General features: G+C 42.6%; 1 protein-coding gene and 1 long non-coding RNA gene across 6 annotated transcripts in view; one reads left to right on the forward strand and one right to left on the reverse strand.

Moving 5' to 3' along the window:
• Positions 1-1,637, reverse strand: part of RGS20 (regulator of G protein signaling 20) — a 46,408-nt gene extending 44,771 nt beyond the window's left edge. Inside the window, exon 1 of one of the 3 annotated variants that reach the window (XM_078072384.1) lies at positions 1,552-1,637. In XM_078072384.1, coding sequence (XP_077928510.1) covers positions 1,552-1,557 — 6 coding nt within the window. In that variant the 5' untranslated portion in view covers positions 1,558-1,637. Of the gene's footprint in view, positions 1-24; positions 761-1,551 lie in introns of those variants that run through there. The other 2 variants (XM_036106270.2, XM_036106251.2) reach the window with 2 other exon arrangements.
• A 21-nt stretch (positions 1,638-1,658) lies between these two features.
• On the forward strand, positions 1,659-20,932 carry LOC118544465 (uncharacterized). Of its 3 annotated transcripts, none has more exons than XR_004921616.2 (3): positions 1,659-1,776; positions 19,588-19,813; positions 20,841-20,932. It is a non-coding gene; the product is annotated as an uncharacterized LOC118544465 (long non-coding RNA). The 3 variants fall into 3 exon arrangements; XR_004921612.2 differs by having other exon boundaries at positions 1,764-1,889; XR_004921617.2 differs by lacking the exon at positions 1,659-1,776 and adding an exon at positions 1,883-2,014.
• Positions 20,933-25,772: the final 4,840 nt, after the last annotated feature.

Genomic DNA, 25,772 nt, shown 5'->3' on the forward strand with positions numbered 1-25,772 from the left:
GGATTGAAGATGCGGGGTACTCACGATTTCACCGTCCGCCGGGCGAGCAGCTCCGGCCAGCTCGCCTCCGTCGACCGTGCGCATGCGTCCCGCGTGTGCCTTATTTTTTTTTATTACAATACCAACTGGTGGCCTTACTACGCCCGCGATTGCTTTCCCCGGTTTTCCTCTTCTTCTGGCTCTCGGTCTTTCCTCTCACCTTCTTCTCCCTCTCTCACGCTCCCTCAGCTCTGCCTCCTCCCCGCCCCCTCACTCCCGCCTCCCCGGCCGGGCTATCCCGGTCTCGCCTCCCTCTGGCGGCGGCGCGCTCCACTGCGGCGGAGGCTGAGGGGGTCGCTCCAGGCGCCAAACTGGACCCAATCCGCTGCGGGACTGTAGCCCCTTCCTCCAGCCCGGAATTAGGCAGAATCCAGAGGGTGGGCCCTAAACCAGGCGAGCGCAGAGAGCGTCTGCAAGACCCCCTCTGCGCTCCCTCCCTTCGGCGCGCGGGGGCTGAGCGAGACTCGGCTGTGCTGGAATGCGTGCTCAGACCTTGTGAATGAAGGGGGGCGGAGGGAGGTGCAAGTGTGAGTGTACCGGGGGGTGCGCCGCGCGCGGAGGGCGTGCTCTATCCCTGGAGAGTCACGCCGTGGCCTACCCCGCCTCTGGAGGGCAGCCCCCTACCTTCTCTCTTTCCCCGGGTGCTTCTCCGAGCTCGGCACCCGTCCCACCCCGGTACTGCCTCTGCTGGTCCCTCACTGGAAAGGAGTTCCACGCCCTCTTCCTGCCGCCGGAGCCGGAGGCCCCACTAGGTTGGGGGTAGGGGTGGGGATGGGTGGCTAACTCCGGATTCCGGATCCCGCTGAGACCCTTGGCAGCTGCCTTCCGTCCCCAGGGGCTCCGAGGTCCAGGGCTAGGGAGAGACCTGGGGGTGGAGCGGAAAAACGCTGTCGCCCAGCTCCGCGGGCCCAGAGCACCGCGTATCCCTATAGATCCCGCCGTGTGCCCTCGGGAGCGAGATGCCGACCGACCGCCCGAGCCCGGCGCGGGAGCTTGGAGGGCTAAACTGAAGCTGGAAGCTGACCTGACACAAAAATAACATCACGTCATTTCCTCCCCGGCCTCCAGAGTCTGCAGACGCTGAGAGGGCAGGGGAGTGGGAGCGCGAGGAGGGGGCAGAGGCGGGGGAGGCTTGGTAGGAAGGGGGTTGAGCGACACGTTGAGAACGAGAGTTTGAGAAGAGACTCAGAAAGGGCGAGGACTCCCTCCCGCTTCCACAGTTTCCATTGACAGTGGAAGGAAATGGTCCGGGAAAAAGTAGCTTCGAGGGTCTACTGCGGAAAGGGGGTGTCAGGCTAGGCGCCGGCTCCTTTTCCTTGAACTAGCTCAAGCCTCTCTTGACCTTCCCACCAAAACTCTCTGCCCCTCCCCCGGCCCCTCCCGCCCTAGCCCCTTGCCGGCGGGAGCCCCGCCTGGCCCGGGGCTCAGGTCAGTCGAGGTTAGGAAGGAGCAGGGGATGCTGGTGTCTGGGTGAGGGTGGCGGTGGGGCGTGGTGGAGACAACTGTACTCACGGGCATGGGCGAGCTCTGCCCAGCGCAGGCGTCCTCTTCCCTGGGCAGGCGTCCCACTGGGGGTCGGCTGGGCAGTGCCAGGGCTGCCCCCAGCAGGAGCGGGAGACGGCCTGGCCGCTGCCCGTGCCCCCGCGAGAGCCCAGCCGCTGGCAGGGAGCGAGCGGGAAGCAGGAGGGACAAGTCCGGGCGCCGCTGGGGAGCCTCAGAAGGGGGTCGCCGGAGAAGGTGAGAGAAGAATCGCGCGAGGCCAGAGAGCGTGCTAGAAAGGAGGCTGAGCAGCTTCAGGGCAGCGGGCGAGTCTGGGAGCTGTGCAGAGCCGGCGGCAGGAAGGGCAAGAGGTAGGGGGAGAGAAATAAAACAAACACACCATTACTGTTGGGTCTAGCTGCAGACTGAAGAAAATGTGCATTTAGTATCATTTACTACAGCATTTTGAGGCTGTACTTTGGAGTTGCAAGAGAAGGTAGGTGAGAGCAAAAGGAAAGGCCTTTGGTTGGATTCTCCTTCCCCTTTCTTTCCTTTCCCCCCTCTTTTCCCTCCCCCTCCCCTCCTCTCTTTCTAATTCTGTGCTTCTCATTGTGGTTCTTGGACCAGCAGCTTTAATAACAACCAGGAGCTTGTCAGAAATACAGAATCTGGGACCCTATCCTGAGCTACGGCACCAGAATCTGAATGTTAACATTCCCAGGGGGGGTTCACATGCACCTTAAATGTGAGATACAGTGTATAGAAGCATCTTTATTCATACTTCTTGGTTCTTTAGGATTTCCTAGTGAATGAACATCTTCTAGTTCACTTTTGCAACTCTTGCTCTTCTCCTGCTTTCCTTCTGACATTTCCCACCTCCTAAAGTGCCTAGAGCTCTCCCTGCTGAGACACTGAAGTTGGACTTGGTTACTAGGTTCTGTTGTGAGAGGTGTCTGGGGGGAGAATTGATTAGTGTCAGAAGACTGAGCAATCCCAGACCCAGGCTGGGTGGAAGAAGGGACTGGCTGATATGACTTGGGTTGTGCTGGTTGGCGTAGTGGGATACCAGGACTGTGTTGGGTCTCATGAGTGCACACTATGCAGGACCCTTTTCTGCACTCTATGTGTCCATCTTATTCTCAGGAACACAGGTCCTTCCACCTTCCACTTGTTGCTTAGGATATCTAAATGGCCAGTAGAAGGGTAAGATTATTGTTATTATTTTCTTTGAAAGTAGAGGGAAGCATTACTTTAGAAGTCAGAAGCCCAAGGTTCTAAACTGAGCCTTGCAACTAACTCCACCGCTAACCTTGGGAAAGTCTCTTTATTCTTTGAATTTATCTGCTTCATTTATAAAGGGATTGAACTCAGTGGCTTCTTAAGGTCACCTGCCTCCTCAGGCTCTCATTTTTGAGCTCTTAGAGCTTCTTGGTCCACTAACATTTAGAGAAGCTACAATCCAGAACCTAACTCAGCCAATCCAAACAGCTCCCTCAAGCAAAACAAAAAGACAATTTAATCTGTTTGTGAAAAACAAGAGTGGTGGTTGCCAAGAAAATTGAAGGTGGAGGCGGGAAGCAGCGAATGCAAGTGACAGGGTGGCGAGGCGCGGGAGGGGTTTAGGCGAGCGGGGTGGGAACCGAGTCCCAAGGGCGCGGCGGCCGCTCTCCAGGGTCCTGAAGGCGGGAGCGGCCACGGGCGGCCTCCGCGGGCTTGGCTAGGTTCCCCCGCGCTGCAGTTGCCAGGCCCAGCTTGTTTTCTTTGGGCGGTGGAAGTCTTGTGGGAAGCGATTGTCGGGAGGCAGGGAGGAAACCTAGCAACCCATTCTCATTCATGAGGCCCTTTCTGGGAAGTCGCCGAGCGTGTTGGCTGATTTGTCTTTCGGTCGTTTGTATGCGCTCGGGGAAAGAGTGGAGCTTGGTTTGCATTTCCGAGTGAGTTCACACTGTTTCGCTTCCCCTTATTACCTTTTCCTGGAGAATTGGGTCTTTCTCCTAGTATTTTTATTCTCCCCGTTCATATGCTTCTCTCCCCTCCCCCGCTTTCTGGCACCGTGAGTTTATTTTAGGGATCGGAGCTGAGAGCCGGGGAGGCTTCTGGAGAAGTGCCAACAGCTCATTCGGGCCGGGGGAATGAGAGATTCAGAAAACGCTCGGAGCGGGCCTTGGCGCCGGGGAGGAGGACAGGGGACCACGCCCTCGGTCTGGGGTTGGGGTGGGTGCTCCGCCGGCGCCAATAGAATTCGGATGCCGCGGGAAGCTGGGCTTGGGTGGGTCACAGCTAACTTCGTGCGCACCTGCCGGTGATGGTGGGCCGCGGCCGCGTCTGTCCGGAGAGCGCTGCTCGATGGCAGCAGAAACCGAAGGGGATGCGAGCCCCGGGGCCTTGAAGGACCCCATGCAAAGGAAGTCAGGAAAGAACCGGTTCAGCCCCTGGCGACCCAGAGCTTGACTAAGACCACCCGCGACCTCTCCCGACCAGCCTTCATTCGAGGGCTTGAGCAAAGCTTAAATCGCTGAAAATGAGCTGCAGGCACACTTCGGCGTCGCATGCCCCACTCCTAGGGGCCCGAGGGAAGCTTCATGGGACTTCCGTGGGTCCCAGAATTTGCCTCTCCAGCTCATATTTTCAAATGGTTTTGTGAGAATGTGTGAACCGGTAACCTGACCCTCCTCTCTTCTTCCCTCACAAGTCCTTCTTCCCAAGTCACTTGCAGCCCCTTCCCCCCGTCACGCTTCATTAGGCATTTTGCTTCGGTCCTTTGCTTCAAGACAGAGACGCTTGTGAGGAAAATAGTGGAAATGTTCAGGCAGAATAAAAGTCTCAAACTCAGCCCCAGAAACACAAAGCTCTGGCTCCACTGCTCCTTTGGATACATTCAGCTTTTACCCTTCCCTACATTGGTCTTTTTCTCTCAGGATCAGCAGCCTGCTCTCCAATTCTGGCTGGTGTCTGGACACACTCCATAGTCAGAGCAAGTCTGGGCAGGGACCATAGGCTTCCCTAACAAGCAGGGGTGTGAAGCATGATAGGTGCAGTGTGCTGAAATCTGATTTCCTCTGTTCCTCCTGGTAAGGGCAGAGCCCTGGGAGTATCAGTGTAGTCACAAAATTCGATCTGAGAAAGTTATCTGAGGAAAGACCTTCAGCTGCCCGCAGTGCTCCAGGGATCCCTGTCTTCCTTTTAGGCCAGATTCTAGATGACAGTCTTGAGGGTTTCATTAATACTAGCCACAAAACAGAATCATCTTGGAATCTGTATTCCTAAAAGCACCACTCCTTAGGGATCTAGAAGACTTAGGCAATACTTACAAAGATCGAATATCCACTTCCTTAATGAATCATATTGGCTATTGAACCATGCAGAGGAAAAACAATCACCACACCCAAATAAATATACACAAAATCTCATCTCTTTAAAAGGCAAATTGAAAATTTTCATTCACCCCTAAATAGTATCATTTCGTAAAAGAAACATCCATGACAGAATTAAACTACTTTTAACCAAAAATTTCTCAGAGCTTTTAGAATTAAAATCACAGTTAGAATGGAATTTGAAATTAGATTTAATTTTATGAGATGACCTATTTTTTTCCTGGACTCTTTTTTATTTTTATTTTTTTAATAATTTTTTTATTATGTTATGTTTCCTGGACTCTTTTTTTTTAAAATTCTGTTTGGTTTGGTTTAGCTATATTATACATTTTATTTTCCATTATTTGGAGAAGCAATTCCTCCACTTGGATCTAAGAACCTAATTGGCAGTGATTTAAAACTCTAATGGCAAGTCTTTGCTTGTGCTGACTATAAAGCATGCAGATTGGAAAATGGCAAGATATAAAATAGACAGATCATGGATATTAGAGTCACAGGTTAATATTAATTTGAGGCCAACCAAACTATTAATTACTTGTTTCTATTAGGGTTCACTTCAAATCTTGATGTTCATAGTGAAAGTACAACTGTTAAAAAGAATATCTCTGTAGCTCATAATTAGTTCTGACTTCATTCTTTTAATAACTTTTTAAGTGGATCTATGCCTAGGACCTATATGGAGGTGTTATAAGTAGATGTTACATAATGAAACATTGATACTGAGGAAGGTGGGGCTAGGAACAGAAGTGGAGGGGACCAGAAATAAGGGCTACTTAGGTGACATGTATGTCTGGGGAAGGGAAACACTGCAGGTTCTCTCTGCTCAGTTCTTTCAGAGATAACCAGGTTCTTTGCCCTCCTGCTGGTGTTGTTAACTGAGTGAGGAGTTTAAGATAGGAGGTGGGTCTTTATTTGAATATATATATATACATATATTTATTTGAATTATATGCAACACTGAACTCTTAATTTTACCCTCCAGACTTTCTCCTCCATCTCAGTGAATGGCAACTTGATCATTTCTGTTCAAGTCAAAAACACTGGAGTATCCCTGCTTCTTATATTCACAGCTATCACTCTAAATAGTGATATAGGCTGAAGTGGGTCTCTCCCAAAATCATATGTTGAAGTCCTAACCCCCAGTACTTCAGAATATGGCCTTATTTAAAAATAGGATGGTAGCAGATATAATTAGTTAAGATGAGTCATGTTAGAATAGCATGAGCCCCTAATCCCATATGACTGGTGTCCTTATAAAAAGGAGAAATTTGGACACAGACACACGCACCAGAAGAGCGTCATATGAAAATGAAAACAGAGATGGAGGTGATGCATCCACAAGCCAAGGAATGCCAAAGATTGCCAACAAATCATCAGAAATGAGGAAGAGGCATAACAGATTCTCCCTCTGAAGAAATCCGGCTACAAGACTGAAACATAGAAACCCTGCCTCAGTTTCCAGACTGTTGACCTACCCTGCAGATTTTAGATCAAGACTGAAACATCAATTCTAACCTGAATTTCCAACCTGCTGACTTGCCCTACAGATTTGAGACTTGCCAGCCAACACAATCGAATGAGTCAATTCCCTAAAATAAATCTCCCTCTCCATCTTCCCACCCCTCCTTCTCTCCCCTCCCCAATTCTCTCTCTCTCTCATCATCATCTACCTATCACATATATATCCTATAGGTTCTGGTTCTCTAGAAAACCTTGGCTAATTCTCTCTGGTACAGGTCTTTTTTTTTTTTTTTTTTAAAGATTTTTTTATTTGACAGAGAGAGGCACAGCGAGAGAGGGAACACAAGCAGGGGGGGGTGGGAGAGGGAGAAGCAGGCTTCCCGCCGAGTAGGGAGCCCAATGTGGGGCTCGATCCCAGGACCCTGAGATCATGACCTGAGCCGAAGGCAGACGCTTAACGACTGAGCCACCCAGGCGCCCCTCTGGTACAGGTCTTATCATCATTCACCTGGACTATTGGATTATCCTCCTAGCTGGTATTTCTACTTCCCTTTTGCCTCATTTTCCCTTAATATTGAAGCCAGGATATTTCTTTAAAATGTAGGTCAGGCTATGTCACTCTGAAACCCCAAACTTTCTATTGGCTTCTTGTTTCAGAGTAAAATCCAAAGTCCTTACATTAGCCCTCAAGGCACAACATGAATGGTCCGATCCTACCACGAAGATCTCTTCCTATACAGCTATTCTTGCAATACTGGTTTTGCATAGCACTTTTTACTACTTGGCATGCTATGTATTTACTTCTTTGTTTGTATGATGAAAGTGGTAACTTTTTCTCTTTTGTTCATTGCTATGTCAGTAGTGTCTAGAACACTGCTTGGCCCTTAACAATGTGCTCAATAAATATTTGTGGGACAAATGAATGCAAAACCAAGCTCAAATATTAATCATTCATAAAAAGGAATAGAATTCTGGTACATGCTACAACATGGATGAACCTTGAAAACATGTTAAGTGAAAGAAGCTGGACACAAAAGGTCAAATATTATATGATTCCACTTACATGAGTTACCGAAAATAGGCAAATTCATGCAGATAGAAAGTAGAATAGTGGTTACCAGGGGCTGGTGGGAGAAAAGAATGGAGATTTACTATTTAATGGATGCAGAGTGTATGGGTTGATGGAACAGTTCAGGAAATAGACAGTGGTGATGGTTCTACAACCTTGTGAATGTATTTATTGTCACTGAATGATACACTTAAAAATGGTTAAAATGGTAATTTATTTTGTGTTATTTATATTTTCCCACAGTTTAAAAAAACATTAAAAACTGTTCAAGGTGTGCGCTCAGAAGAGCCTGAGAATGTCCACCCAGTGGGGAAAAACAGCTGAGTAAATCATTCCTAATTCTGCCAGAATCTCTTGGGGTTCCCTCACTTTGATTTTTGCTGCCACCAGCTAAAAGTGTTTGCAAGATAGACATTGTCAAATCCCATTCTATTCTAGAATGTACTGGGACATACATTGTGGTATGTAGAAGTAGAAAGAGAAGAGCTGAAGCAGGGTCCAAGAAAGGTCTTGTAGGCCACTCATTTCTTCATTCTTTCAACAAACATTTATCGCATGTCTCTTAAGTATCAGGCACTGCTCTAGATGCTCTGGATTCAAAGTGAGTGAGGAAGAAAATGATCTGCTCTTATGGTGTGGTGAAGGAGGGGGTAGTAAGAATCTATGTAGACTGAATAGGGTAAGTAAGTCATGGCAAGGATTTTGTATTTTATTTTGAAAGCAATCAGAAGTCACTGGAAGGTTTTAAGCAAGAAAGTGACATGATCTGATTTATATTTTTAAAAGACTACTTTGGTGCTTTGTATTGGAGTGAATTGGAAGGGGGCACGCATGGGAATAGTGAAAACAAGAGGCTTTGTAATGGTCCAAGTGAGAGAAGATGATGACTTGGACAGTAATGGGCATAAAATATAGAGAAATGGACAGACTGAGATATGTTTTAGAGAGAATTAGTGGCATTTCAGGTGGATTGGATGTGCATGCTGAGAAAAAGGGAATCAAAGATAATACCCAGGTGTTCTGAGATGAGCACTTGGGTGGCTTGCTGAAATGAAGAAGATGAGGAGGGAAATCAAGAATCCTGGTAAACACATTTCGCAGATGCCTATGAGTCATTCAAATGGAGCTCCTAAATAGGCTGTTGTAAAAGAGCCTTGAGCTTAAGGTAGAGGTCTGGGTGGGAGTCTAGGAGATGTACATTTAGGAGTTATTAGCATAAAATGGTATTTAAAGCTATTGAAATTGGGTAAGATTCCTAGAAAGAGATGAAAAGATAGAAATAGATTGAATCAATTTAAGGAGTTTGAACCACATCCAGATGGGAATGGGAACCACTGACAAAACTTAATCAGGGAATTAACAGGATCAGGTTTGTCCTTTAGAAAGATCTCTCTGTCCTCTGGTGTTACTTAAAGGCAGGCATGACTGGAAAGGGGGACCAGGGAATAGGCTGTTGCAATAATTTTTGGGGAGATGACTTGATCTAGAAAAGTATTAAATGGAATGGCAATAACTAAATGAACAGATCAAGAAATATTTTTGAATAGTGTGAACAAAATGTGGGGATTGATTAGAGGTGTGAAATGAGGACAAGAGCAAGGTCAAGGGTTATGCCTCCCAAATTGCTAGTTCAAAACCAGGTGGATGATGGTACCCATTTTTAGTGAGATAGAGAACTTAGGAGAAGAAGAGTTTGGGCAAAGGTAAAGACAATTGCTAATTTTGAAGTGCCTGTTAGACACATAAATCTAGATGGTCAGTAGACTTTTGTAAACTCATGTGTGGACTGCAGGAGACAGAGCCTGAGTGGAGTCATCAATCCATAAGCTGTCTCAGAGCCTTTGACACTGCCCAGATTAGCCAGGGAGAATGAGTCCAGTGAGAAGAGAAAAGGACCAAGGATGAAAACTTAGAGAACTTCCAGTATTTCAGAGTCAGTAAAGGGGGAGGAATTTTTAAATGAGGCTGAAAGGGAGCAGCCAGAGAAGTAGAAGCAAATAAGACAAAAGGGACATCATCTGTTATGTTCCAGACTCTGATTAGATGTTAAGTCATTTATTTCTTTTTGCAATCCTGCAAGCAGATATTGATCTCTCCATTTTACGGAAGACTGTATTGAGACTCAAGTGAAATAATTTGGCCAAAGACACTTATCCAGAAAATAACAGAACAAGTCTGAAGGAATTTAAAAAAACTTGGACTATAAAGTTTCTACCCTTGGATTTTTAGCAAAAGGAATGGATTGTGTGTGTGTGCGCGGGCGGGCCTGTGTACATATATTTGTATATACATAGACTATCTCTAAGGAGGATACAAAGAAGCTGGTAAGACTGAAGAGTGGTTGCCTTGGGTGGATCAGGGAGTAGAGATTGGCGACTGGCCAGATGGAGACTTACTATATTGTATACACTGTTATGCTCTGTATTACTGTAATAGAGTCTGTAATAAAGAGTTGGCTCCTTTATTTTTTTTTAATGCTTGACTGCTGACAGCTTTCGGTCCCCACTACTCTCCTTTCCCTTCTGCCCCACATCCGGGCAAACTGATAGGACAGCCTAGATGCTTTCTCCTTTAGCACCTGCAGGAAGTTCAAGCCATGCAAGTCTTGGCTCTTGCAGAGGAGAACCCTCAATTCCAGCCCCACCATAAAATCCCAAACCACTCTCCTTCTTCTGTTCTCTCCAGCCATTTTTGGACCTGTTAGCAAGCATCTTGCCTTGCTCTCCTCACAGGGCCTCATTATGGGAGTAATACACCTCTCTATGCTCTCTTGGTATTTGTGTGGCCTCATTGGTCTGGACAACTGAACCAAACTGGGGTGTGTGTGGGAAGGTCTATTCTGCCTTTGTAAGGGTGACCACAGGAATTGTATTAGGTCATAACTGTAAGGCTGGACTAATCTAATTTTGAATATTCCAATTCAAAAATAAAATAAACTAGAACATTTTTAAATGGTAAGAATAAAAAAAAGGTCCATGTACCAAAATCCTAAGATTTCAAGATCCATATGGGCCTTCTCCTCCATATTTCTTATCTGCTAGCTCATTAAAAAGGCTGAAAACACAAGGCTAAACTAAAATGAACTAAAATCTGTTCTCTTTCTTCCATACTATTCTATATCTCCAGAGATCAGGAAGGGACTTATTATTACGTAAAATATCAGAAAATTGAAAAGGAAATTTCAAAATGAATTTTTGAAGCCTTATGGATGTTTTTCTGGAATCTCCAGCTCTATAAAAATTGCATTTGTCCAGACTACCATATTTTTAAAAATCATGGATTCTTACAATTAAAAAATATTTATGTATGTGTGTGTGTATATATATATAAATATACATCTCCAAGCAAGCTATTCTTGGGTTATGGTAAGCAGTACTCTAACAAAATCCCCACTATATTTTGCATACTTATTTTTATCATATTTTTGACATTATTTTACCCTGATGTGCAAACACTTACAAAATGTTCTCGTACATGGATCTCACTACTCACCACCCCCTTCCTTACCACTATTTGGTGAGGAAGCTATGGACCAGTGAGCTCAGATAATTTCTGTTAGGCTGGCAAGGAGCAGAACCAGGCCACTGACCAGTGCTTCCTGACTGTGGTGCTTCTTGACCCACATCCAGGGGATGTGGTCATTATTTACTGATATCAGTAATGAGGATTGACAGTGACAGTAATCAAGGACAACGATATTGTTGATCCATATCTCTGAATGCCTCTGATGGCTGCTAAATGTAGTTCAGTGCATTCGACCACATTATTTCTCTTAGACCAAAATTCCAATTTCCCTTCCTTCTTACACGCAGCAAGTAATGAGAATTCCATGACTAGCTTGCTTCCAAACTGCCACTGGAGATTGAATTTCTGACTTCAACTCTGTAGGCGCTGGGTCAGTTAATCACATGGCTGCTCATTCTCTACTTTCCTTGGTAATACAGTTACTTCTCTGAGGTCCTAAAAGGACAATACAGCTTTTATAATAGCCTGATTTACCTAAAACTAAAGAACAGTATTTTAAGCACTAACAGAGAAGCCCCTAACATTTTAGATAGTAAAGAATACACACCAAAGTGAAGGCTCTAGGAGAATCTGCCTCACATGGTGTCAGACACCATGTTAAATCCATGGAGTGCAGAATATTATTATTCTAAATGAAATACAATATAGTGGAAACTGTGTATAATTTATAAAGTTCCTATTTAATTAATTATTTTTTTTCAAGAAAGCTTCTAGTCTTAGCACAGCCAAGCTTTGCACAGTGACTGACAGGGTCTAATATAATTGTAAATCATACATTTATTTTTCAGTTCATATGCAGCTTCTCTTAAGAAGATAGGGGACAGGTCAACAAGGGTTCATATCATAATGTTTCATCCTAAGGCTTTTCAAGGATTGATGATTGATGAGAAATGAAAAACCCTGTCATCAAAATCCTAAGAGCCAGTGAAAGCAAACAGAAGCTTGAACAATGCAAGTGTGAGAAATGCAGGGGACAGGGCTGCTCACATAATCAGAAGCCTTCTTTTTCTTAAGTTGTCTGTCTATAAAAGTTTCTAGCACTGCTGTCATTTGAATCCCAACATTTTCCGGGGACTCTTGCTCCCCTGGGGTGCCTAGCGGGAAGAAGGGAGAAGGTTGGCAAAAGCATAGAGCAGTGGAAAAGCCGCAGATGGAGGAAGGGGTGGCAGAGTCAGGAGGTGGAGGCCCTACCAGCCACATCCCTTGTGACTTTGGGTAAGTGTGTACTCACCTGGGCTGCAGTTTCCTTTTCTGCACAGAGGGATTTAGTGAAGATGGTCTCTAGGGCTTCCAAAGAGCTGATTTCTGGGTTCAGTGGGGCCCATTCTCTGATACATAATCACTTTCCATTGTCCTCTCTTGGGACTCCCTCCCCAACACATGGAAACGTGTGCACGCGTGTGCGTGTGCACACACACACACACACACACACACACTAACCCTGTACCTTAGAGCAGAGAAGCAGAGCAGAATCCAGAGGGAGCTGTGCGGCCCAGCATGCCTCCCCAGGCAAGCACTTATCAACAGCCCCACTGTGACTTCCCCAGCTCGCTTAATTAAATTACAGCATCCTCCTAAACAATTTCCACCTCGGAGCTTGCACAGCGTGTCAGTCCACTCTAACCTGTTCCTCACCCTGCAGAAGAAGGGATCTTTCTAAAAGGCAAATGTGATCATGTTACCCCCCTTCCTCTAACCATTCACTGGCTCTTCATTTCTCTATAGGCCCTAATATAGCATGTAGATCTTTTGCGATTTGATCTGTACTCTTACCCACTTTTCTTTCTAACTATTACTTTGTACTTAAAGCTCTAATCATTGGGACGCCTGGGTGGCTCAGTCGGTTAAGCGTCTGCCTTCAGCTCAGGTCATGATCCCAGGGTCCTGAGGTCGAGTCCCACATTGGGCTCTTTGCTCAGCAAGGAGCCTGCTTCTCCCTCTGCCTGACTCTCTCTCTCTCTGACAAATAAATAAATAAAATCTTAAAAAAAAAAGCTCCAATCATATTAAGGTTCCTCAGTTCCTAAAATCCCCTTGTTCATGTTCATTCCTGGCTCTTTGTATAAATTCTCCTGCTGAATCATTATCCATTCCCAATCTGCTTCTCCTCTTCTCTCCTAGGGCAGTCTCTTACTTAGCCTTCAAGTCTCAGCTTAGGTGCCATTTCCTCCAGGAAGCTCTCCCAGGTTGGGTTAGCTGCCCGTATATTTTCTCTTGTCACAGCATTTCCTGCACTGAATTGTGATAGTTTGTGAGGGTCAGGACTTTGCCCTTATACAGACCTGTGTCTCAGAAAACCTAAAGCAGTAACTGAGGCATAATGCGTGTTCAATCAATATTTGTTAAATGAATGAACTTATACATCACGTGATCTGGAGTTGATAATTGTTGAAGCTGGGTACCGTGTACATCGGGTTCTGTTATGCTATTATTTACTACGCTATTTTATCTGCTTTTATGTATATTTGACATTTGTCGTAATAAAAAGATTTTTTTCAAGATTTTATTTATTTGACAGAGAGAGACACAGCGAGAGAGGGAACACAAGCAGGGGGAGTGGGAGAGGGAGAAGCAGGCTCCCCACAGAGCAGGGAGCCCAATGCGGGGCTCAATCCCAGGACCCTGGGATCATGAACTGAGCCGAAGGCAGATGCTGAATGACTGAGCCACCCGGGCGCCCCTAGAAAGATTTTTTAAAAAAGATTTTATTTATTTATTTGGGAGGGGAGAGAGAGAGAGACAGAGAGAGCACAAGCGGGGAGAGGGACAGAGGAAGAAGCAGGCTCCCCGGGATCATGACCTGACCTGAAGGCAGACGCTCAACTGACTGAGCCACCCAGGCGCGCCATAATAAAAAGATTTTTTTAAAGACATGATTTTTAACTTCTAAACAGCATATCTCAAATCTTCTTAAATTGCAATAGACAAGAGAGACAGCAGGGTAGGACCTGCCACAATTCCATGCACAAGCCTCCTGGGCATGAGGTTTATCAAAATGCCTGTTCAGAGAAGGTGTGATGTGAAAGGGAACACAGGCAGGTCTTCCTAGAGGAGCCTGCCCTCCATTTGGCCCCATGGTCCCAGCCGGATCCACCAATTTCACACTGGTGGAGCTCAAAAATCAACAAGCAAGATGGCAAGAACAAGGGAAGACGTTGTTCCATCCAAAGTGGAAATTTGTGACAGGGCTCAGGAAGGCTGTATGAGCTTTGTAGCTTTTCCAGTTGTTCCTAATAAGCCAGGCTTTGTGTGAGTCTCACTCAGGCTGCACAGGGCCCTGGCCCAAGGCTTTCTCTCTCTTCTGGCTTGGCTGCCAGGAGAACTTGTTAGCCCTCATTGATTTCTTTGAATTGGACTCCACTGAATTGGATTGCTTCTTTGCATTTTAAAAGGGGTATTTTTCTTGAGGAAGCTGGAATTTGGCACGGACTTGAAATTTCATATTTTGAGACCATTCAGGATCCATAACTATCATAAATGTCCTTCATGGCACTTGGGACATTTGGCTGAAGAAAGATTCTAACAACAGCCTTAGCTTGAAGAGGTAGAGAAAACTCAGTATTTCACCCAAGTGGTGGGAACAAAGTAGGAAAATAATACATTTCTATCTACTAATCAATTGGCAAATCAGTATTGACTGGGCTCTTGGCATGTGCCCGGTACGTGTAAGGTTCTACCTGTAGATGGGAATAATTAGATTAACTGTTGTGGGGGGCGGGAAACTGGGTACAAATCAAGCAGGGGTTCCCCAGGATAGCAGCGCAGGACCAATGGGAAGCCTGCACCTCTGGGTGCAGATTGTCTTTTAAAAGTCAAAGTATCTGATTAAAAAAAAACCCTAATAAAATTACATGCGCGAGGTATGATTGTCTTGATTTTATAGATGATAAAACCAAGACAAAGAGAATTAAACCCGACTTAGACCTGAATTCAAAAACCAGTTCTTGCCAGTACAAAGACATTGCTTTTATGCCATCCTATTGCCTGGTTTGTACACCAAAAAGATGCACATAACTGAACTTCTTCAGCTGGGATAAAGGATGTTTTCAAGGAATCAGACTTCCATCAGTTACAACTGAGCCTCAAGTTTTACTAGTTTGAGATCCTGCAAAGCTGTGACGTCCACCAGATGTCAGCATTTACCTGTTCTTTCACTCCCTTGGGTCTTGTTACAAAGTTAAAAAGTATTAGGACCGAAGAGCCTGTCTTGCTATTGGGTTCTTCAAAATGGTCTTTGCATCTGGGCACGAGGTGAAGGGCTGTGTGCCCTGAGGTGAGGGTGCTGCTGATCACTGAATCTTGACTCAGTGAGAAGGAATTTGAAAATGTCACGAGCTCTTTTTTCTCCTCTCCTTTGTGGTTTCGTCTATCTAAAAACCAGCTCATTTGTGATGGATGAGCCAAGCAAAGTTATAACCTGGCCTTTGGCCAAGACTGCACAGAAAAAGAGGAGGTTTTGAAAGTGCCAGCAGGACGCCTGGAATGCCACGGCTTCTCTGTAATCAGCAGCAGAAATCAGTGCCAGATGCGTCTGGGATTTGGACCAGGCTGGAGTGTGGCTTCTGAGAAGGGGCCAGAAATAGCCCCAAACACCAGGTCTCTCTTCTGCTCAGCTTCTACATGCCTCAGATTACACTACTGCAAGTTCATTGTGGATCTAATATTACCATTCCCCATAGATTTCGTGACTACGAACAATCTGAGAATTCATTCACATCTAAGTGCAAATGAATTTGAACTTTATTTTTTTTCTAATGGGAGAGACCAGGCCAGAACGAGACAGTGAGGTGCCTCAGGGATGCCTGGAAATGTGGGGGAAGGGTCTAAGGTGAGGGGTAGGGGAAGAGCGAGGGTGGCAAACTTCTGTGATCTCCCCGGGTTGGCCCAGGTTAATGGACATGGTGCCTGGGAGACCTTCTTCTGCTTTCTGTCCCTCATATCCTCCACATCTTCACCTTGCCCATCTCAAAGGTTGCGAAGAATGCACAGAAGACAATGATTGGTCCCCCAAAGCCTGGAACCCCTTAGGGGCCAACAAATGATGGAAGATGCCTGCCTTTCTTTTCCAAAATTGCCACTTTGGCAAAGGGGAAGCTTACTGACCTTAATGACACCAGCAAGTTGTTAAAAATAGTTAGTTTGCAGCTATTTTTAAAGAGAAGACAAACATGGAAAAAAGGAAGCTATAGTAGCTGGCTTTTATTTGCTAATCATATGCTTATTTTTCAATCTAGCAAACTTGTTCTGTAACAGAAGTGTCTCTATAATTAAGTACATGTCCTCCTTGGATGATGCTGATGGTAGTAAAGCTCTCTCCTCAAGCGAAAACTTCAAAAAATATACCCTTCAGAACATGTGACATTCTGGGCAAATGGTCACAGATGAAAGTCTTAAATTAATGGGGTTCAGTCAAACTTGCAGAAGCAGAGAGAGCAGATTTATTACAAAACGCAGAAATGTGCGAAATTGGTAATATCAAATGCTTTGATCATTTCTTTCTAGTAATGTTTTATTCATTCCATTTGGTCATTTCTGCTCAACTATTCTTATAAAACCTCGGGCAACCACTAATGATAATTTATAGGTAAAAATATTCAGGTAGCAGTGTGTCTGGGTTACTGGATGACCCGCACTGACTCGAGGGAGCACAGAGGATCACACGAAAACCTCACAGTCCCTCATGTCTGGTGAAGGCGGGGGTTTGTCTGGTGACTCTAGACTTCAGTTGCTGTGGGGCCTGCCCACAGATCTTTGCTAAATTGGGGATAAATGGAGGAGATGTGTGGATTTTATAAAGCCTGCAAGTGATAGATACAAAAATGCCAGATCTCAAACGTCTAAATTAGCACAGTCTCCTTCGAGTGTCAAGGTTACTTTGGGAGGCCATACACTGGTTCAAAGTTGCAGTCACTCAAAACGTGCTGGTCAGCTCCTCTAAGATTGTCTCTCAGCCTATGGAAGGGCCAGACAAACTCATCGAGGGGTAGATACCAGACCCATACTGGGCCAGATTCTCTCTCTTGGGAATTGGAAATGAGAACATGGAGATGCAATGATGGGAATCTGCTTTTTGGTGCTGAGCTGTCTTTCTAGCACCTTCCAAAGACTCCTAGGCTCAGGTGGCTGAGCTGCCAGGCTCCTGCCTTCCTGCTATTTCCTTTTATCTTCTGGTCATACACAGTTTGAACAGGCAGTTACCAAAATGTGTTGAGACTATGCTTATTATATTTTACTCTTATTTCAAATAAAAGTCCTTAGAATGCTCTATCACTGGAAAATGAATCCTTAGAATTTTTAGTGCTGAGAATTCAAAATTATGTAAGCACAATATATTCTTATGGAAAAACATACTTGGTTACATCATTGATGTCAAATTTGATTACTTATGTAGTCTGCAATTTGGGTTTCATTCTTGACTATTTGAAATATATTCCAATAGACACTGCAGGGTTTAAACTAAATATTATCTGTCAGCGTATGTGCTTCATTTTAAAATTTAGTTTTTCAGTCATTTTATATGCAATAATTATGAAACCAGTCTATGGACATTTCTAAAATAAACTCCCACATGACACAAGCCTAATCTGAATTGCTTTTACCCACAGAATGGAAGTACATGGTTCATACAGAACCTATGACAACAAGTTTACTATAAGAGGTTCCCAGTAAAGTTCATCTACATCTTTGCCTTCCAAGAAGGCAAAACTTCAATGTAAATTTCTAAGATATTTGCAGTGATTTTATGGTTTTGTGAAGGCTGGCTTGATTTCTTTTTTAAGTTTATTTATTTTTTTAGTAATCTCTACACCTAATGTGGGGCTCAAACTCACAACCCTGAGATCCAGAGTGGCATGCTCTTTTGACTGAGCCAGCCAGGCGCCCCAAGGCTGGCTTGATTTTGACAGGAAAGCCGAATAACATGGTTCTGTGAGATCTTTTGAGTAGAGGAAATGACACTTAGATATATTTTTTCCTAACCATTAATTTAAAATCTGAGCATTATAAGATTTATGAAAAAAAGCCCAAACTGTATAATGAGGCCAACCAGGACTTTTACAGTATGTTTTTAATACTTCCAGACAGGATCTTTTGCCATTTTTATTTTTATTTTATTTTTAATTTTTACTTATTTATTATTATTATTTTTTTAGGAGCTTTTGCCCTTTTTAAAGGTTTTTCTGAAAGGTCAAGATCAGTTGTGCTATCCAGTGAATGTGTGAAGTGCGTGCTAACAGCTCCCACTGTGGCCTAAATAGATATATGGGAAGTCGCATTTATGTATTTATGTGTCTATTTATTGTTTAATTTCAAAAGGTAAATTCTAAGCTCCAGTCTTTGAGATTAAAAAAAAAATCTTTTCAAATAAAAAAAACCCCAGAGCAAATATACTCATGAACTCTCATATCCATCACTCAGTATCAACATATTGCCAATTCTGTTTCATCTCTTACTCCTCCTTACTCCCCACTTCCCCTGTTATTTTAAAGGAAGTTGAAGGTCATATGTCATTTCTTCTGAAAACATTTCCACTTGCCTCTTTGGGACTTAAAAAAAAAAAAAGCATAACCACAGTCTCTTCTGACTTCCTTTTACCGGACATGAGGAGTAGGACCGTTGTTTCTTCTCTTCTCCCTTCCTCTCTTTGTATCTGCGAATTTAATTTGGAGTTGTAAGCCTCTTCCCTCATTCATTTCTCCTTTCTTTTTATAATATAACCAAACTTTTAAAGAACAATCACATTTTGCAGTTACTTTTTACGTCTAATATCTCCATCTGAGCGGCTGTTTCAATAATTACCATCAGTCCTTCCCAACTGTGACTTCCATATTTTTCACGGTTCTGAAACATATTTCCATGTGACTCATACATGAAGTGTGGCTGTGTCATAATCTGTATATTTTCATATCTTAAAATGTCTTTCTCTTGAGTTAGGGCACGAATGACACTTGCTTATGAATAATTCTTGGGACGTAAAGTTTTTTTCTTCAAAGCTCTCTTGCTATAATTCAATTGTCTTCAGTTGTTTAGTCAGAGAATTATAAGGTGAAGGTCCTTCTTGTTTCCTTCTAGGCAATCTTATTTTTTTCCCCTCTGGATATATACTGGAATGTTGTCTTAATTTTGAAATTTGAACATTCTATGAGGATAGTTCTAGGGTTAGTTCTATTTTCATTAAATTTGTTTGTAAGACAGTATGTCTTCTTAGATTATTGTCTGAAATCTTTATTACATCAGGAATATAAAATTATGTTTAAAGAAAACTTGATTATTGCTGTTTCATCTACTCAGATCCCACTTTTATCTGTTCCCTTTATCTGTCCTTAAAGTGAATTTCCAAGATATGACCTCCCTATCTATTATGTCTTCATAATTTTAATTTCTTCATCTTTCTCCTCTGTGTTGTGACCGACTTTCTCAAATATATTTTTCTATTTTGATGATCTTAATTTTTGTGGTATCCAGTCGGCTGTTAAATCTCCCTCCCTTTTTAATTAATGACTGAATGTCTTATCTCCATTAAAACTTACTTTTCTTTTTTTGTGACGCCTCAGTAGCTTCAGAAATGCAACATCTGCTTGAATATTATAATGAATATAACACAGGTATATATTATTAAAATACTTCCTCTGTTTTCTACAGGAGTATGCCATGGTGATGCAGTCAACACCAGCCTACAGCCAAAGCCACCTCTAGCCCCAGAAAACACGCTGGCTCAGGAGGCAGACTCTCCCGGCAATGATGCAGACGTGGGGCTGCAGTGACACTTGGTTATGAATAATTCTTGGGACATAACTTTTTTTTCTTCAAAGCTCTCTTGCTATAAATCAATTGTCTTCAGTTATTTAGTGCTTCAGAAAATTGTAAGGTAAGAAGAGAAGCACTATGTGGGTTTTCCACTGAAGCGGTAGCGTCCCGCCCTTGCATAATTAGGACTCTCTGTGGCCACACCACAGTACCCGGGAAGTTAAGAAGTATAATGCTAAGTGAAATAAGTCAGTCAGAGAAAGTCAGAGAAAGAAAGATACCATATGATTTCACTCATAGGTGGAACTTAAGAAAGAACAACAAAAAAATGAACAACAATAATAATATTAATAATAATAGAAAATAGCTATCCTCCTTTTGCGTCATCTAGAACACCCTGCAGCAGGTACGGGAGGATTGCCCATTAACATTTGCATGCTAACTGTGGAAGATATAATCACAATAAACTTCCAAATGAACCTTTTTCTGAAGAGGCTTTTGAGCATCTCAGGTGTGAAACTAATTACTACAGAATTCTTTTCAGAGGGCCTTCAAAAAAAAAAAAAAAAGAACCAATTTTATCCTTCTTATTGAACTTACTCTTTCACAGATAGAGGCAGGACAAACTAATTTTCTCTTCTGAATACATTAATGTTAAGGTATTGGATACCAGAGGCATAATTCCTTTTTACTAAGATTTTTTTTCTTCTTTTCTGTATTCTTTTCATCCACAAGCGCCATTGTCTTTGTAGCTACCTTTTGGGGTCTTGACATTTATTTTTTTCCTTTTAGTGCATAACATCTCAAAATAAGTGCTTTGATCAGCTGCTCAAGAGATCACACGTCTGGAATGGGGGGCACTTAGAAGCCTGTGTTCTTAGAGGTGCATTGATGTTGGAATGATATGAAAAATAATTTTGTGGAGGGGCGCCTGCCTGGCTTAGTCCATAAAGCATGAGACTCTTAATCTCTGGGTTAAAAAAAATGATTTTGTGGGGAAACAACTTTCTTGCCTAAGCTCTGACCATGTTTATTACTGAAGAAGAATGCATTGACACATATACATATAAATCTATATCGGTAGATAGATTTGACTTCTTGCCAGTGTGGCTTTAATGCTTTCTTTCTTTCTCATGTCTGTTACTTAGGAAGAGTGATTGGCCCAGGGGATACCCTGCCTCCCACTTGCACTCCTTGCCCTAAAAGAAAGGAAGCAAAACTCCTGATGGAGAAAAAAAATTCTGCTGAAGACAGGTGTGTGATTATGTGGGTGGGGGTATGAATTTATTTTGTAGGAAATTACTGGCCCATGTTGGGGTACTTTGGACTGAATGCACAGAGAAAACACTATTAAGAAGTCTGGCTTCAAGCCTATGAAATTATAGCCTACTTTCTAAATCACTATCAGAAGTTATTGAATTAGTAATAAAACCAGTGCCAAAAAAACCCCCCAGGTTCAAATCACCACTTAGATGACTTCACACATGTAACCAACAGTATTTCCAAACTTGTTTTCTCATCTCTGAAACAGATCTAATGACGCCAGTGCTCCTGACCCAGTGAAATTGGCTAAGGATCCAAATGAAAGAACAACTAGGAGAACCACAACAATAAATGTAGGCAGTAGTGTGTTGGTATCATCAGTCTAACTACCCTTGTTTTCTTTTAACTTTTTATTTTGAGATGATTAGAGATTCATAGTAAATTCCAAAAGAGAATGTGCAAAGTGGTCCCAGGCACTTTTGGCTCAGTTTTCCTAATGGAACCTGCATGACTCTTATACAGTATCAGAGCCAGGAAACTGACATGGGTGCAATTCATAGAGCTTGTTTAGATTTCCCAAGGTTTACAAGCACTCGTGTGTGTGTGTAGTTCTAAAGACTTTTATCGCATTTGTAGGTTTGTGTAGCCACCACTGAAATCAAGGTAAAGAACTGTCCCAGCACCACAAAGTTCCCCCATTCTACCCCTTTGCATTTACATCCACCACCTTCTCTGCATCCTAATCTTTGGCAACCACAAATCTGTTCTCGATCTCTATAATTTTATCTCAAGAATGTTATATAAATGGAATCACACAGTATTTGGCTTTCTGGGATTATTATTTTTTCACTCCGCATCATTCCCCTGAGATTTATCCAAGGGACATGTGTCAATAGTTCATTCCTTTTGTATATCAACAATTGATTCTTTTTTGTTGCTTCATAGTATTCCATAGTATGGATGTACCACAGTCCTTCATTCATCCCTTGAAGGACTTTGGGTTGTTTCTGTTTTTGGTTGTTGTGAATGAAGCTGCTGTGGACATTGGTGGACAGATTTTGTGTGAATGTGGGTTTTCATTTCTACTTCTTTAAAGATTTTATTTATTTATTTGACAGAGAGAGAGAGACAGTGAGAGAGGGAACACAAGCAGAGGGAGTGTGAGAGGGAGAACAGGCTTCCCGCTGAGCAGGGAGCCCGATGGGATCATGACCTGAGCCGAAGGCACACGCTTAATGACTGAGCCACTCAGGAGCCCCATGAACGTGGGTTTTCATTCCTCTGGGATAAATGCCCAATAGTGAAATAGCTGGGCCATAGGATCCTTGCATGTTTGATTTTGTAAGACACTGCCAAATTGTTTTCCTGACGGGTGGTACCATTGTGCATTCTTACTAGGAACGTATGGGTGATCTAATTTCTCTATAGACTTGCCAGCACAAGGTTTTTGTCAAAATTTTTTTAAGTGGAGCCCAGTGCAGGGTTCGAACTCATGACCCTGAGATCAAGACCTGAGCTGGGATCAAGAGTTTGACACTTAACCGAATGAGTCACCCAGGCACCCCTCACTGTTTTTCATTACAGCCATTCTGATAGGTGTGTAGTGATATTTTATTGTTTTTAGTTTGCATTTTCCTAATGGCTTTGATGTTGACGATCTTTTCATGTATTTATTTGCCATCTGTATATGCTCTTTGATGGAATGCTTGTTCATTTTCTTTGCCCATATTCTAGTTGGATTGTTTGTTATTTTATTCTTGAGTCTTGTGACTTCTTGATATATTCTAATACAAGGTCTTTGTCAGATACAGGGTTTGCAAATATTTTCTCAAACTCTGTAGTTTGTCTTTTTAGCCTCTTAATAGGGTTTTGGCAAAGCAAAAGTTTATTTTTGATATTCTGAGGTTCAACTTATTAATTTTTCCTTTATGGACTATACTTTTGGTGTCTAAGAACTCTGCTTAGCCTTGTCATAAAGATTTAAAATTTTTTTTCCTAAAAGTTTTATAGTTTTACTTACAGTTGTACATTTTATAAGTCCATGATGCACTTTGAGTAGATTTCTGTATAATGTGTGAGGCTCAGGTTGAGGATTTTTGAAGGTTTTTATAACTGGCCTCTGGACATGCTCTCCCTGTCTACTTTTCTATATTTCTAGACATTATTTCATGTCTACCTTAAATTTCATCTCTTTCACTCTTTCATTAGGCCATTTTTAGTTGTTTTACTCCATAGCAGTCATATACTGCCCCTAACTTCTTACCACCTTCCTGATCAAAGAATGTAATTACATAGATATCCTCTACTATTGACATAAGTCATGCTGATAATATGATAATTTGATAATATGTTGATAGGTTTGTCTTTCCCAGTATATTGTAAGTCTGCAAAGAGGAAGGAGCATATCTTTCTCTTTCTCAAAACTTAGCCCAGATTTTGCAGATAGTAAGGATGCTGTGCTATTTGTAGAATTAAAACGAGTTGAGTTCTACCATCCTTACATATGTTAGCAGAGGGACATGTTCACCTATATGTCTATCTACATTCAGATGCGACATAAAAAGATTTTTTTGAGGAGGCACAACTGAGTGGAGAGGCCAGTAGCAACCCAGCTGGATCACTCCGGACTGCTCGAACCTGACTGCACCGGCTGGAGCTTGTTGACTTGGGTGAATGAGGTCAGGATCGCAGGTAGGATTGCCCAGTGCTGGCTGTGCATTTGATTCCAGGATGCTGTGGGAAGATGTACTGCTGATTCATAAATACCTTTCCAATGGATTTGCCCATGATTCTGCTTAAAGCATACCCCTCGATACAGTTAAACTTTGAAATTATATGTGTGTGCACATAATATATATATGCACACATAAAACATACCTATGTTGTTGTTGCTGTCTGTTTCCCCAGAGTAGCCTCCAAATTCTACCTTTCAGAAATCTCTTTTGCATGGGTTCTCTACATTTAGATTTAGATGCCTGTTAATTAAGGACTTCCAGCCAGTATATCCATTTCATTTGTTTCCCAAAGACCTAGTGCTCAGGTGATAATAGGAGCTGTGGAATAACCCTTATTATTTGTTCACATCTGTCTCAAAAGTGAAGGTCAGTACATTCCTACATTTTTCCTCTTCCTGTGCCAATTAGTTAAAATAAGATGTCTGACAATAAATTATGATTATTATCAGGATACGAGCCATGGCACAAGGATAGATCAATTTTTTGGTGTTAAAGTATTTGGATAGGTTTGCTGCAATATGATTGCAACGTTTAATTCTGAGCTCTAATTATTGGTAGGAATTAACACAAGCCCATCCCCCTTCACTCCGAATAACCTTTTACGAGATGATTCTATTCATAGTTAAGAGGATTTACAGACTTAAACTGCAAAGATACAACACTGAGCAGGGACATTGTCACTCTTCAGGGAAATAATGTTATCTACTGGTAGAAATTCATGCTTAGAAAATTCACCATAGGAAACTATGAATTTAGGAAAAACATCCCTTAGCTTCTTAATGTTCTAATGTTCCTGTATTATTTTACCAGTTTTTTTCTTGAGCAATTTTTGTAGAAAACAGTCTATAATTTTTCTTTCATTACTATATGGGATATAATTTTTATTTCAGAGAAAAATATCCAAGCCACAACAGCTACAAAACCTCAAAGTCAGAAAAATCTATGGCTATGTTTCCTGCTTTTTAAAACATTGACTCCTGAAACAAACAAACGATAAGTAAATAAGCATTTGCCTTGGCAAGGGGAAGCTGTTTAGATTGGAGAACACTGGACAGATCTGGTAATTATTATCAAGGTTCTAATTTTTCTCTTGGGGTTGGCTTGAAAATATTTTGATAAATCCTCAATAAGATAAAGTGAACAATACTATGAAAGCTTGCTATGGTTTTATATTCTTTCCGGATAAACCTTTTCTTTGTCAAGAAAGGATCATGGATTGTGGAGATCATCTTACCTTGACATCATGCACAGCCTTGCTGCTGCCTTCATTTTCCATGGTTTGATGAATGTTTGCTTTATATCCCTGAGCCCTGGGCAGGGGCAGAAATTGCTTCCACATAGATGGCCTGGAGAAATGTTTCTGGAGGCACTCTTGGTTGTCTTGAGAAGGACTGGGCATGTTTTTACAATAAAGTTCCAAATGAGTCCTGCAGCCTGATTTTAACAATACTAGCCCAGGATCCACTCTATTTCTCTTTGTTTGGCCGATGCTGGGCCATCTGTCAGTCAGCTGGGGACCTCCCTGGAAAGTTATGCTATCTGAAGCAAAAGGATTATTTGTTTTGTGGATCAGCAGCTTATCCACTAGTGTTCTATTCCAGGGAGAGCCTCCTGTTTTGAATGTCTAGGTATGTTATGACTGCCCCCTACAGGCAGCAATGAGCTCCTAATTCAAATTTAATCCTAAATCAAAATCGAAAGAAATGGTTTAAGTGATATTCCTTAGGATATAATGACGAAGGGAATAGATTGTTTTGCAAGATTCTGCATTAGTCGTGTGCGACAGGGACTAGTACTTTATAATCTTGAGTTACGCAATCCAGAGGCAGGTGGTCTGCTTAATCTATCTGGGTTTCTTAGAAGGTCATTTTAGCAGCAGTCAGGTTTGTGGCTAGAAATGTGTGCTGAACTCATACCCAAACTTAAACCCAAGGATTGTTACACCTAAATTGATATCATGTAGGATTAAATTGATTTTTCTTATGAAGTAATTAGTCATCTAATGATTAAACCAAGAGTTGGGTTCTAACATTGTGCTTCACATTTGTAAATGCCTTATAAATAAAGATTATTAAACAGAAT

This window comes from Halichoerus grypus, chromosome 5 (assembly GCF_964656455.1).
Source record: "Halichoerus grypus chromosome 5, mHalGry1.hap1.1, whole genome shotgun sequence".
In the NCBI taxonomy this organism is placed as follows: Eukaryota; Metazoa; Chordata; class Mammalia; order Carnivora; family Phocidae; genus Halichoerus; species Halichoerus grypus.